This window comes from Myotis davidii, unplaced genomic scaffold (genome assembly GCF_000327345.1).
Source record: "Myotis davidii unplaced genomic scaffold, ASM32734v1 scaffold59, whole genome shotgun sequence".
In the NCBI taxonomy this organism is placed as follows: domain Eukaryota; kingdom Metazoa; phylum Chordata; class Mammalia; order Chiroptera; family Vespertilionidae; genus Myotis; species Myotis davidii.
In genome coordinates, this window is record NW_006293001.1 from 2,717,650 (window position 1) to 2,732,924 (window position 15,275).

Genomic DNA, 15,275 nt, shown 5'->3' on the forward strand with positions numbered 1-15,275 from the left:
ATTGGCTGCCTCTGCTTCAGAGAACTGACTCTAGAGTATAGGGCAGTTCTTGATTCATTTACGGCTTCATGGTGGTGATCGGGGGCATTGCTTTTGCCAATGATTGGCTCAGCATAGGCAAAGCTGTGTCACTTGATAGAAGAATCTTTCCTGGGCAGGGGGAAAAATAATGATTTTTTAGAGAGAGAAAATCAGAAAAAGGCAAAGAATCTATGGTTAAGAACAAAGTATGTCTTTGCTGTTCCTGGCAGCCGCCTTATGACAATAAGGAAAATCAGCCTGGGGTTACAGCTCACACTTAAAGGGAGTGCTGACAGAATCACATAGACTGAATTCAATCCAGCCTAACTTGGGTCTTCCTGTTTTGTAAGCCAATGAAAGTCACTGTTTTAGTTTGATTTGGGTTTTCTGTTATCAATAAACCCAATTTTGCCTGCATTTGATACATTACTATAAATACAGATGGATGTTTTAAAACTGCAAGATTCAAACCAGGGATCCATAACCTACTTAATGGAAATTGCGAAGAAAATCTTGTACTGGGAGTTATTTACTGAGGGTGTCAGTATTCAATCAGTGCTTTAGGTGTCTTATGCCCTTAGTCATGGCAGCAACATATGTGATAGGTATTATCTTCATCTTACAAATAAGGACCCTGAGATTATTCAACTTTACAAAGCCACACAGGTAGAATGTGGCACAGTGACCCACGTCTGTTTCCATAGTCCATTTCTCATTCACACTGGAGGAAAACATTGTTTTATAAGGGAGAATTCTGCTAATTTTCAAACCTTCAGTGTATTCAGTGGGCAGTGGAAGGTAATTCATTGTGCTCTGCTTGATTCATATAAAGAATATCTAAAAAAATCAAATAAAGTTAATATTTGATCATCTAAAAGCAGATTAATTACACTGAGGTTTATTGAAGTGAGCTTTGTATTACCAACAAATTTAAAATGCCTTTACTTATTTGCTTATTTTATAGACATTTAGGACACTGCATCTGGTAACTATTATTCTGAATTATAGCCTTCTGAAATCTCACTTTTTATACTTTGTATTTTGGTTATAGAAGAGCTTTTTTACATAAACATGTTTTCCAGGAAGGTTTGAAAAGTATGAAGCACGCTTTTCTCAATACACCTATGTCTATTTGAAATATAATCCTGTATATGATCATTACATATTTAAAGTTGAATGTTTATAATAAAAATTTGCCCAAGTCTTTCTTTTTTTTATTTTTTTATTGCTTAAAGTATTACAAAGGGTATTACATATGTGTCCATTTTCCCCCCCCCCGCCCTTGACAATCCCCTGGCCTCCCCTATCCCCCAGTGTCTTATGTCCATTGGCTATGCGTACATGCATGCATACAAGTCCTTTCGTTGATCTCTTACCCACCTCCCTCCTGCCCCCCAACCCTCCTTGTGCAACATTTCTACAAAGAGAAACTTCCAAGAGTTTTTTTTTTAAAGAATTTATTTCTATTTTAAGATGACTAATATCTAGAGCAGTGGTTCTCAACCTGTGGGTCGCGACCCCTTTGGCAGTCGAACGACCCTTTCACAGGGGTTGCCTAAGACCATCCTGCATATTAGATATTTACATTATGATTCATAACAGTAGCAACATTACAGTTATGAAACAGCAACGAAAATAATTTTATGATTGGGTCACAACATGAGGTACTGTATTTAAAGGGCCAGAAAGTTGAGAACCACTGATCTAGAGTCTGGGTATTTGGACTCAGTGGTTCACTACAGGAGAGCTGTGCTAACCTTCCTGCATTCCCTTTTCAGATATGGTCCTTGACCAACAAGTGAGCTCAGGTCAGCTCAACGAGGATGTGCGCCACAGGGTCCATGAAGCACTGATGAAACAGCATCACCACCAGAATCAGAAAAAACTCACCAATAGACTTCCCATTGTCCGTTCCTTTGCTGATATTGGCAAGAAACAATCAGAACCAAATTCCATGGATAAAAATGGTAAATCTTTCTTTATTGTTCTCTTTATGTTTATCATAGATGTTTGAGCTATCAAAGTGCTTCTAAATCCTTTAAAATATTTTTTATTTAAAAATGATCTATTGAAATTCAGATTGTTGTTATAAAATTGTTTCTTTTAATATACATATGTAGTATTGTTATCAAGCATTGGATTGTAGAAATTTTAACAAGACTTTAGGTTCCCTGAAGGGCTCATGAAATAATGCAAGGGAAACTTTTAGCTAATAAGAAGTTGTAGACTCAAATACAACAAACATAAAGTGAGGGTCAATTGTATCTCAAACAAGGTCCTAGACTTTATCTCATAGCTTGAGAATAGAATACAATACTTCAACTTACGTTCTTTTAGTTAAAATGAATGTGATCTTTATTTAGTGTTTGTGGAAAACAAGATACTCGTTGAAAAGACCAGCTAGGGCCGTGGTTGGCAAACTGCGGCTCGTGAGCCACATGCGGCTCTTTGGCCCCTCGAGTGTGGCTCTTCCACAAAATACCACGTGCGGGCGTGCACATATAGTGCGATTGAAAGTTCGTGGCCCATGCGCAGAAGTCGGTATTTTGTGGAAGAGCCACACTCAAGGGGCCAAAGAGCCGCATGTGGCTCGTGAGCCGCAGTTTACCGACCACTGAGCGAGTGCATTGCTTGTGGCTCCACATATATTAAGCCTGATTTCCAGTTCATGGGCCCATGTTGCATCCATAGAGCTACCGTGCTTACCGTCTTCACACACAAGCACAGGAGACCCCCAACCATGGTTTTCTACCAGTTGTGACTTACTCCCTGTGGTTTGTGCCTCAGACTGTTTTATCCTTTCTGTGTATTTTGTTCCCCCTTTTTACCCATTTGGTCCTTCATCACTGACATTACAGAAGTTACTTAAGAACCTTGTTATTATCTATCCTTTCCATTAGTCTTATGAAGGAAAATGAAGTTATCATGAGGATAATATTTGTTAAACTTCCATCAGCTATAAGAGTCCCCAGTTTTAAAAGATAAATAGTAATGAAAAATAATTGCAAATGCTTTCCTAGAAAGACTCTGATGTCCACAAATGGACTAAAGTTTGTGTATTGTCAGCATGCATTATTTTATGTAATTTCACTTCTATTTTCAGGCTTCAGAGATGCCTTAAATACAAATGCATGATAGTGAATTTTCCTCAGACTTTCCTTATATGGGAATTTTACCAGGTCTTATGCTATTGAATCAAATATACTACACAAAGGAGTAGAACAAATGATAAATCAATAAATATGGTACTATTGTCTTAGAACACAGAATCAGTTCCATTTGACTTTCTAAAGACCCTGCAATGACTGAATATAAGTCATTGTTATGTAGAAGTCTATAGCTGTGCATATATTGAGTTCAATAAAAGTGTTATGAGCACTTTATGGTCTATAGGCTATTGGTATAGAGACTCTATACCAGGGATGGGCAACTTCTGGCACATGTGCTGAACATGGCACGCCAGTAACTTTTCCTGGCACGTGAAACCCTCTCTTATAATCTTCCATTTACAATTTTTTTCTTAATATCGACTTTTTTATTTTTCAGATAAATTCAATGTAGGTGCATCTTAAATAAATAAATAATTTTACATAACAAGTTATCTTAAAGACCATAGACATGGATTGATGAGAGAGGGGAGGAGCAATTTCTATGCCTCTGCCTTAACTCTCCCTGCCTTCCTAGATCTGACCAGTGTTTTGGTTTCATCCACATATGCTTGTGAATCTTTGTTCTCAGTGATGAATTTTGTTAAGTCTCATAATAGGAGTAGCCTGACGGATGAAAGTAGTAGCTTGTGCATATCTCTGAAAGTCACAAAATATAAACCTGATGTAAAATCTCTGTCATCAGTGATGCAGCAGCAAAAGTCCCAGTGATAATATCAAACGGAGTCATAAAGTTTTCTGTCAGACTATCAGTGTACATGTATACATTAAAAATGTATTTTTTCATCATCATATACTGTGTTTTTGTCGCTCAAATGAATTTTATTATTTCTTCAAGGTTCTTCACATACGTACACCTTAAGAGATATCAAGTAGGCGTAACATGTTCTCAAAAAATTAGGGTTGGCAAGCAGAAGACAATACAAATGTAGCACTTTTACTTATTGTTGCAATATTAGTATTTATTTGGCATGATGTTATTAAGAAAACAGACTTAGATATTTTACTAATATTGGCTATGGGCTTATGTTCACATAATTCCAAAGACCGTATTAAAATATTCCCATGAATTAATTTGTGGGACTGCAAGCACATTAAAAAAATGTCTGCCTTCACTTCATTACTTTAACTGGAAAGCAGAGTATAAAATATATGTCTAGAAGAAAATGTATTTATTCAAAGATGCAAGAATCTTGGGCTGTTAACTAGCCATAATTTATATCTCAAATTTCACTGGGGATAATGTTTGCTATAAAATAATTTTATTGCATTAAGTTCTTGGAGGAAAGAGGTTGCTGAATTTATTGAATGAACCATTTATTGTAATATCATGTAAACCTGGACACACTGTTCATTACTTCTTTAAACATTTATTAAACATAGAAAGAGATGATAGAATTAGAGCCTTGAATCACAAATCCACATATAGATACAAAGTTTTGTGAGAGCCTGCTTTTTGTCTTGTTCAGACAACTGCTTAGTTTTTCTGAAAACTAGAATGTGTGAGTAGTACTGAAGTGATTCTGTCACCATATGTACAATCAGCCTTTATCTGAACATATACAGACCCCTTGGAGGCATACGTTATGATAATAAAACTTGGAAACATTTCTAGTAAGATTCATACATCCAATTAAGTATTGTAGACTGTATTGTCAGAAGTGGTGTTCTAAGGCTAGGCCTATAACACCTCCTTATGACTCTGTTTTGCTTCCTCACACATTTTGCATAATTATGTGTATTGAGAATTCTGAAAATATGTATAGACGTCACCAATTTAGAAATAAATTCATCCAGAAGTGAAAAAAGTGTGAAAGACCTTCATTACTAAGGTTCTCAATCTGCTTATGAACTCTAAAAACTGACAAACTTTAGATAAACAAACATCGAAATTCATAGCCATAAACACAGATTTGGGATTCTGTTTCAAAATATGCAATAGAGATTTATTTTTGTGTGTGTGTGCAGTAGTATAGAGAGATGCAAAAAGATTTCAAAATATACAAAAGGGAATAATAATATTTTTATTATTTAAAAATATATCTTCAGTAGAGCATTTTCTATAAAAAGATGAACTTTTCATTTAAAATTATAGACTAAGGATTTTCTAGAATCTTAAAAACAGAAACATTTTTATTCCTAAGTACAGGCTAGAAATAAGCCCTCTCTTCTTTAATATGCTTTTGTTTTGGAGGTAAAACAATTGAAACTTCCCCCAAATTGAACTCATGCTTATATAAAAAAGTCTGAAGGAATGATATCGAATAAGGTTTCTACTTTCTTAATTGACTTGATCCTTTAGCATGCTACCTTGGTAGTAATCCCAAGGGTTAAACATTCAGAGAAGTTTATCTGAATTTCAAATATGGATCTTTCCTACTATAGATTTTATGTATTTTTAAGATAGTGATTTCCTTGGTCCTCTCCTTCCAAGCCCAAAGTATTTTGTTCATAATATTTTTAGTGATTTGTGGAAATGTATTCAATTTCACCTCCAGATATTACACTAGTTTTGTTTTTTTGTATAATCATTTTCTTGGTGTTCTGCACATTCTCTTAAGGGCTAACATGCAGAATGCTATGGATTCACTATGCATTTTTAATGCCACCATGCTGTGTTTAACTTTCACTTTTCATTAAGCATCAAAACTGTGAGCATTAAATGTCTGATTTTGATGTTTTAATAAAAAATGACAGTTACATTTGGCAAAACAACAGCAAAAAATAATTAAAAAATAATATCTTCTTTAACATTACAACCCTGAAAAGGATATGGGAAGAAAATACTGAAAATGAATATGTGATTATTCTTTGAAACTTGAAGGACTTTCTAAAAGTAAAAATAAGACTTTTGTGTTAAATGATGAAAAATCAGTATTTGTGTTTATGATTTAGGTTATGTATTTAATTATATTTTGAGACATTTGAATTATAAATCTATTATAAAAGAATATTACCTTAGAGATAAAGTTTATATTAAAAAATAATTTAGGACTCTTAGTTTCCTTAGGTATAGGGTTTTTCATTCCACTGTGTCTTTTACTAATAATTCTAACTCTAATTTTTTTCCTTTAGATATTTTTTCTCCTTCCTATTCTGAATACTTTCCAGTTGTACTTTAAAAACATTTTTTAAATTGATTTCAGAGAGAGGGAAGAGAGAGGGAAAAAAACATCAATAATGAGAGTCATTGATCAGCTGTCTCCTGCACGCCCCCTACAAAGGATTGAGCCCGCAACTTGGGCATGTGCCCTGACTAGGAATAGAACCGTGACCTACTGGATCATGGTTCAAGGCTCAACCACTGAGCAACACTGGCTGGGCTCCAGTTGTACCTTTTATTTAAGATCTCAACGGAATTACAGAACAGAAGGTCTCTGACTTACTCTCAAAACCATAGTTTTACTGGAGAACATTTAGATTTGGAAGGATGGGATATGTGTTGACTCTTCCAGTCTACATAGATTCCAGCCCTTACAATAATGTATGCATATGTATTGTGAATGATTTTTATTTATGGCCTTTGGAAATCAGTTTTATTGCTTTGTAAGCACTACTTTTTAAAATGTTGTACTTTTTATTTTCAGAGGTACAATGTTTTTATGTGTATTTAGATATTTATATGCTTTCTTATTTTTTTTAAATACTGTGGTCTCATAATTAAGATACCAAAAGTTAAAAATTATCCTTCACAATGTTCTACCTTTGAAGAAATAAAGCTAGAATAATAATTCTTAGAATTACTTGGAAAAAAAACATAGTAAAAGATTCATTTTGATGACAGAATTAGACATTTTATAATAAAGATATTTTTCATTGTTCCAAAATGTCAAGATAATATTGTAGACACAATTGGTGGCTGTTCAGAAGCTGTATTTATTGCTACTGAGTTTTGGAATATCAGGACTAGTTTTTAACTGCAAAACTATTTCTAGTATGACGCTTTTAAATTTGTTTTTTCTTATATTACATTAATTATTTTCAGGCATAATAATTTTTTCCAGGTTTAATTAAGCGCATACTTCTTATGTTTTTGAAGTGCAGCTCACTTAATCAACATTTTCTAAATATTTAGCCTTTCTTTCATGTTTCCTATTTCCATAAATTAATGTATTGTTACACATGTTTGTAACTTTGTCATTCATCTTTATATTTCTTTATTTTGCTCTGTCTTGTGTCTGTCTCTAACAGGCTCATCTCATCTCTGTACCTCCCTCATCTCCTACCCTTTGGGTACTCTAAATGCGTTGAAGGTTTCCTGAGGTAGTGTAAACCAGCTTGGTCTCTAGGTTAAAGTAATGTACCTCCATGTCTTCATCACAGTTTCCTTCTATTACACATGATTTTCAGTACATTGAGCAGTAGAAAATAATTATGTTCTTAAGTGATATATTCTATTGATTTGAATTGGCCAAATAGAAATTCGTGCTGTTTTACAATACTTATGTATATAATTTATTTGAAGAGAAAGAAAACTATAGGGAAGGACTAAATACTTAAAGGTTTTTTTATAACATATTTTACTGTTGTGTTTCAATAACATGTTTTAATGAGACTAATGTTACTTACAGTAAAATTAATCTCATGTTACTCCCCTGCAAGTTTATAATAAGAGAAAGGTCTATGCCAGTTGCACAATGGACTTAGTGAAAAATTTATGGAGTAGCAAGTAGAAAGGCAGAGCTCCCATATTCTAGTTAGTAATCACCTGAATTATTCTCAATTTTCTTCTGTGCTTGTCCCACATCTTTAATGATTTTATTTGGAAAACTTGATGTCTATAATAACTTTATCCAACTCATATGATCCCTACATAGAGGTCCAGAGGACAAAATGAATTCATGATTCAAAAGAAAATCCATTCAAGCAGTTACTAATATGAATACTAGATAATATGAATTTTAAATAATAAAATGTATAACATATATCAAAACATATAACATTAAAAATGTGAACAGTTTGAGTTTAAAGTTTTGGAAAAATAAACACATATGGTAAATATATAGGATGATGTTAGGTTTCTCAAATGTTTACACTTAAATAGCCATGTACTTTTTCCTGTTAATAATAATGGTATTCATTTTTCATCAGTTTTTGAATAATTTACCCTGAATGTAATGAAGTTACTGAGTTAATAAGTGTCTTTTTAAATTGCTTTGGATAGTTCACTTCATGTCTCATAACAGATGTGATTAAACATTGTAATGACATTTACTTATAGAATATATTAATATGAACAGTGATCAGGGGATGAAGTGATGGTTATGTAAAGAAGCAGGCAAAAAACATGTATGTTCACAAGTATTGTGGCATAGTGATTAGACCAATTATAAAAATTAGCATTCATAAATAATATATATATACACATATAAATGATGCTAAATCCCAACTTTATACTATTTTGTCTTAGAGGGGAAAATAGCCCAGCACATTCTTTGTTATTCTTTTAGGAAACATATTCACTTCTGTTGGAAGGAAAATCTGTACCTGAAAATTGTCATTATATAAACTACTATTGTTTTAGACATTAGCGAGAAAATAAAGGATGCTCTTTTAAAACCTAAATTTACTGATTCTTCTTATATAATATTTGAGTTAATGAAAGTCATTTTGAAATTCAAGCCCATTGCCTCTTGAAAGGCAGTGATAATTGAAGTAAACTAAAGAAATTAGTGCTTAGACAAATAAAGATTATAGTTGATAACAAAATTATAGAAATTAACTTATGAGATTTCCAGTAGTTCAATAGACTATGATTCATTCATGTGTGCATTTTAGTTTGGTAGAGAGCAAATAAAATTTTAAGCATTATTGAAAGGCTAGTATTTTTTCAAAACAACACAAACCAAACTTGTTTAATTTTAAAATAATATTACCCATATATTTTTCTCTATCCTGCCAAGTTTTCAGATACTGCTTGAAGATATATAAATTAAATGTATATTGTCTCATGTTAACAAATTAATGTATATATCAATAAATAAGCTTTGTAATACTCTTTAAACTTTGCAACATATTTGGTATATGACATATGTAACTACTAATATTTACTACTGTTAACTATTACTGCTGAAATATAAGAGATACCAAATTTGTAGTTTATATTCCTAGGCTGGTAGTTTTTAAGCTTTTATTATTATTTTTTTAAATGTATTCCTATTTATTTCAGAGAGGAAAAGAGAGAGGGAGATAAAAATATAAATGATGAGAGAGAATCATTGATTGGCTGCCTCCTGAATGCACTGGGGAGCGAGCCCACAACTTGGGTATGTGCCCTGACCGGGAATCAAACTGTGACCTCCTGGTTCATAGGTTGACAGTCAATCACTGAGCCATGCTGGCCAGGCGGTTTTTAAGCTCTTTTTCCTGTATTAGCATATATTCTATGTACATATCTAGAATCCAGAACTAGCAAGGAAATTGCTAACATCTAGTATGTCTCCTGCTAACTAAATACTCTCCATTAGGTCATTATCCATATCCTTAAAATATTTATAAGAAATCATTTTCAAATACCATCCTGATTATCAGCTTTATGAGGTAATATTTTGTGGAATTTTCATCATCTTATAACAAAAATATGATAGAACAATAAACCTCAAAATATATTAATATTTACATGATAAAATACAAATGCCATGTGAGCTGAAAGTAATTTGTGAAATGTTCTAGTTTTAAAGTATATAATGAAAACATAGCCTATTCAATTTTAAATTATAGCATATTTTCTATACAATTAAATTTCTTCAATGCTGATTACTTTACATTTGATTAACTTTCTTTTTGTGTGTTTCTTGCTGATTGAATTAAATTATTGTTCTTCCATGTATTTTATACCACATTAAATAAATTATTATAAGAAAGAAGATATATGTTTATTTAATTTTTTAAGCCTTGAATTTCACCACTCAATTTTATAGAACATTCAGTAAATTTAGGTTTAAATATATCTAATGTTCTAACTCATGATATTATGGAGAAATGATGTGAAACTGGTGATTGAAGACATCTGTTAGCACAAATGCATTATGTAAAAGGTTTTTTAAATTGCAGTTATTATTTTGAGAATGATAAATTAAATGGCTGCTAATGAACAGCTCACAGTCATAGCTGCACATTGCAGTTAGAAATGGGAGAATGAAAATAATTGATGCTGCTTAAGTCTGTTATTTCTCCAAAATTATATATGTGTCTTGGAATATGCTAGAATCAGAATTTGTGTACATGGTTTGAGGCACATTTGCTTTAAAAATCATATTAAAATCTTCACCACATGTATTATTTTACTTTGTTTAGTGAAAGTAAAAAACTATTTCAATTCTAGAAGAATCTTAAGCCCATTACTTTCTGGAAATATAACAATTTTAAAACATAAAAAAATTGTATCTATTAGTAAGTGGCCCATTTGAGAGGCTTAATAGTGCCCAGGGCAAAATTCGAGTAATATTTGAAAGTAAGTTATAAGTGTCTTAAATCCACCTGGTAATTTCTGGGTAGTGAAGAAGAAGTGGAATTTCAGGAGAGAATTTATAGAAAAGGTTTTATTGGTATACGTACTAGTAGTTTAGAGGCATTTAGATGAGTACTAACTGCAGTGACTAGAGATGAAACTGCAGGTGAATTTGAATAAAGTTGGGATTTAGGTAGTTAGAGAGAAGAAGTAGGCAGACACAAGAGAGTGTATTCCCAACATATAAGACTAATGAGAATAGGGGCAGTAATTTGAAGTAAGTTATTATAAATATGGTCAAGGCTTTAAAACTTGGTTGTCATCACTCATTTCACAACAAAAGTTAACAAGTAAGTATGGAGAGACGTTAGGAAGAAGATACCTGTGAAATCATGCAGAACTCTTTAATTTTTACCATTGAATTGCTAAACATGAAGAGCTTACAGATAAGTTTAAATTAAAAAATGTTTCATAATTAGTGGATAATGGAATTTAATTACCATTTGCTAGCCATTGTCATGTTCCCAGATCTGCTGTCCACTTAACTAATGTCATAATCTTCACTATAATCTGGGAAGGATGACAAAATAATTAAGTTCCTGGTTAGTGTTAATGGAAACTTGATATAATTCAAATCTATTGATCATTTCTCTGCAGACCAATATCAGTATGCTTATGCAATCGAATAGTGACAAGTATACAGTTATAATCACAGTGTTTGTACTGTATGAACACTCTCATATAGAAATCTCTGAAAGTTGTCAAAGAATTTTTTTCTCATTAGTTTGTTCTTTCAGATGCAACATAAGCTCTATGTATGCTGTGTGCATTTCAGAGAAATATTCACCCTTTTTAAAAACTATACATTTTAAATTCTTTAGTCTGGGCTTAAATCATAATAGATGTCTACCTTATTATTTTAAAAAATATATATCATCAGTTTTGGATAAAATGTAAAAATCAATGATGTTTCAAAACCATGATTACTTTTTAATATTTTCATAGGTGATCTTTCTTCATAAGGAATAATTATTTAGTTACAGAGTTTTAACCTGGGAATTTGGTTTACATTTTCTTGACTAAATTCTCCCATTTCTTTCTGTAACTGATAAATAAGACTATTGATAGAGTTCTATTTATATTGAACCTTCATGCTTACTTCATAAACTCATTAAGAAACTATATTAGTCTAGTTTAATTCATATTTCACTCAGTATGTCTGGAAGTATGTAAGTAATTGTTTGTATTCTATAATAACAATCTCTTTTAGCAGGTCAGGTTGTTTCTCCACAGTCTGCTCCAGCCTGTGTTGAAAATAAAAATGACGTGAGCAGAGAAAACAGCACAGTTGACTTTAGCAAGGTAAGCTTTTCTCCCTTTCATTTAAGTAAGTTGCTGAATTATTACTAGAAATTACTACATAATTTTTGCATGCACATTTTTTGTTATTTAGCCAGAACTGGATGTTGTTATAGATGGCGTTGGTGTTTAATTTCATATGTAGCATTTTACTTATTCACGAGCCAAACGTGCACATTGTCGGCATAGTGTTTTTAGGTTTGAGCCACTTGGTATAAAGTATCCCTTCCAGTAAACAGAATAACTGGACTTCACAGAGAAATTCACAGAAGTTTATTAGTTAAATTTCTGCTGTTTTTTCAAAGTTATTTTTCCTTTATTTAAGGAAAAATAAATCATATAAAATTTCATTGTAGTAATTCAGAGAAAGGCATTAGTGTAAGAAAGCGCTAGAATATGGTGGAACTGAGCAAGGTTTCCAATAAAAACATAATAAAGATGGACTGTTGAGGGATACATCTAATTGGAGCCAATTCAAGTGCAATCTTAAATTATTACTTAAATTATTCTAAGAAGATAATGAGTCTGTGAAAATAATGTGATTTTAGTCAGCAAATTCCTGACATTGTGCATGTGCTATTGTGGGCTTTGGCAAACTAGCACTTAAACAGCAACGAGGAGTCTCAATACTGACCAAAAATAAAGAGATAAAGAGGGTCAACCATTCTCTTTATCTGAGTGGCTGAAACAGCAGTAACTCAGAGTGTGTGTGTGTGTGTGTGTGTGTGTGTGTGTGTGTGTGGTTTTCCCCCATGAAGTCTGTAGCACTGGCAATGATTATAACAGTGGGAGGCGATGGGGATGGGAGGCACCAGTAAAGCTCTGAAAAAAGTAATAGCAATCAGCTCCCCATTGCTGTTTCAGAATCTCTCCGCTAATGCCTAAGTGGTCTGGGTCTAGTCATGTGCATGCTCTCCCTCTGGTGCCTGGCGGTGTCTCGGTGGGAGCGCTGTGTACGAGTTTAAGTCTGTTAATTATGCGTGCAGGGACTGGGAGGCCAGCAAAAGGGGCATACTAGTCCATGTGGGATGAAACACAGGCATGAAAAAGGACCTCCACACCAGCAAGAGAGAGAGGTGAGGGCACACTCGGGCTATGTTTCCACGATGGTTCGAAGCTCATTTCACTGTATGGAGGCATGTGATTCAAACATTAAGCCAGTTCAAATGTAATCCATTTGCCGTTCCAAAAACTATCTTTTCAAAGCATTACATCTTCATTCATCTGCAAGTTGGAATAAAATTGTTTCAAACTGCCATACATTTAATTGCTGATATTCTTCATTTGAAACATTATCTTAAAAGCAATGGCAGCCCCGAATGGGTGGCTCAGTTTATTGGAGTGTCATCCTGTATGCCAAAAGGTTGCGGGTTTGATTATGGTCAGGGCACATATGGGAGGCAACTGATAGATGTCCCTCAAAAAATTAATAAAACATATTTGGGTGAGGAATAAAATAAATAAATAAATAAATAAATAATAAATAAATAAAATAAATAATGCACTGACATAAGAAATTGCTTATTTATTTATGCAGGCCTTAACAGTACAACATGGGCATATTTAACATTCTCAATGGGCCTATTGATTATAATAATAATCAATTTTATCCTTTCAACTAAATTCCCTTTTAACTTTTTTTAAAGGATATAATCCTTTCAAGCTGAGTTTTATATTTCCCTACCATTTTGCTTTTAGTTGTCTGACCTATCTTTGGCAGCCTTGAAAATGCTTCACATTTGAAAGAAAATGAGTTTTGTCAAGTGGAGACTAGTCTTATCCTCAGGTCCCCCCAAACAATTAGAACTACAGGAGAGTGAAAAATAGATTTTCTGTCCTTTAATCCTTTTCTTCTTATTATATTTCCAATCACTTGTCCATTTCACCTGTTAATAGGCAAGTTAAATTTCTAGAGCCCTCTATTCAGTGCTCACCTTCTATATTCCTTAGTCTCTCATCCCCAGCATGACACCATGGAAAGAACATGACTTTTTACAAAGAGTGTGAGATCTGGAATCCTAACTCTAGTGTTTATAAACTATCTGATCTTAAAGAAGTTCTCTGAACTTCAGCTTTCTTGTTTGTAAAATAAGAATAAGAATACTATGTATAATAATGTAAAAATAAAATAATATAGAGAGAGCCTGGCAGAGTGCTGGGAATATAGCAGGCATTGTCCATTTAAATATTTTCAGTTTTAATATGTAGATTCCAAACCCCAGTAGAATTTTGAGGTGTTAAGGGTAAAAAAGTCTTTATTCATTTCATGTGACTTGATCCTATATTCTATCTATTCAATCTACATTTTTTAACCCTTCCAATGGATAGGCCCATCGAACTTCCTAATTTAAGGGATGTTTTTGAATATAATCTAAATTGTCAGGTTGTTGCTTCCTATAATATTTTAAAAAGCAGATGTGTCAAAACACTCTGTCTCCATTTCTTAAATTGACATGTAGAGGGTGGATATTTTAGTATTTCCCAAATGTTGGTGGCATTTCTTTTATTTCAAACTGGGGGCCTGGTGCACAGATTCATGCACTGGTGGGGTCCCTCAGCCTGGCCTGTGGGGATCGGGCCAAAACTGGCTCTCCCACATTCCCCGAGGGGTCCCGGATTGTGAGAGGGCAGTTCTCAGGTAACGCACCCCAGAATCGGGCTCCCTCCTCTCTTCTCCCAATATTGTGTGACTTTCTCTCTGTATCTGTCTCGCTTCTTTCATCTAACTTTACCCCAAGTTTGGTGGTAACTGATGACTTGTGGGCATTTAGCTGCAAAATGCAATTATTTAGCAAACAGTATTTACTTAGCCTGGACTCTAGTCGGCCTAGGGCAGGACCCTGCTCAATGTCAGGCTCCCACCCAGACCCTTCCACCCAGATGGAGTCCTGTAGCAGCTGGAACTTCCTTCTTCCTACCTGAGCTGCTCCTTTACCTCCTTCCCTCTCTGGAGGAGGTTGCCTGTTGGCACTACTGTCCCTCCTGGAAGGAGGGAAGCTGCGGCTGGTTTCCTAGCCGAGAGTGGTAGCAGAAAATTATCTGCCTCTACTGAAAATCAATATTAACTGGATGGGCCAGTGCGGGTGCCAGTAGGTCCTGCATGCCTCATCATTTAGCTACCGTATTTGCCGGCATATAAGACGATTTTTTGGCCCTGAAAAATATGCCTCCAAATGGGGGGTCGTCTTATACGCCAGGTACACTTCAGATAGACTGCCCATAGTGCTTGCCCCGTGCCATAGTGGCCTCCCGATGCCCGCCCACTTCATTCCACATAC

The 15,275-nt window shown here is 33.9% G+C and overlaps 1 protein-coding gene across 11 annotated transcripts in view; it reads left to right on the forward strand.

Annotated features, from left to right (window-relative positions):
* Positions 1-15,275, forward strand: part of SLC4A10 (solute carrier family 4, sodium bicarbonate transporter, member 10) — a 235,597-nt gene that overhangs the window by 124,242 nt on the left and 96,080 nt on the right. For 6 of the 11 annotated variants that reach the window (XM_006766483.2, XM_006766486.2, XM_006766485.2 and 3 more), the window contains exons 6-8: positions 1,800-1,988; positions 11,909-12,000; positions 12,984-13,073. In XM_006766483.2, the coding sequence (XP_006766546.1) occupies positions 1,800-1,988; positions 11,909-12,000; positions 12,984-13,073 (371 nt within the window). The remainder of the gene's footprint in view (positions 1-1,799; positions 1,989-11,908; positions 12,001-12,983; positions 13,074-15,275) is intronic. The other 5 variants (XM_006766489.2, XM_006766487.2, XM_006766488.2 and 2 more) reach the window with 3 other exon arrangements.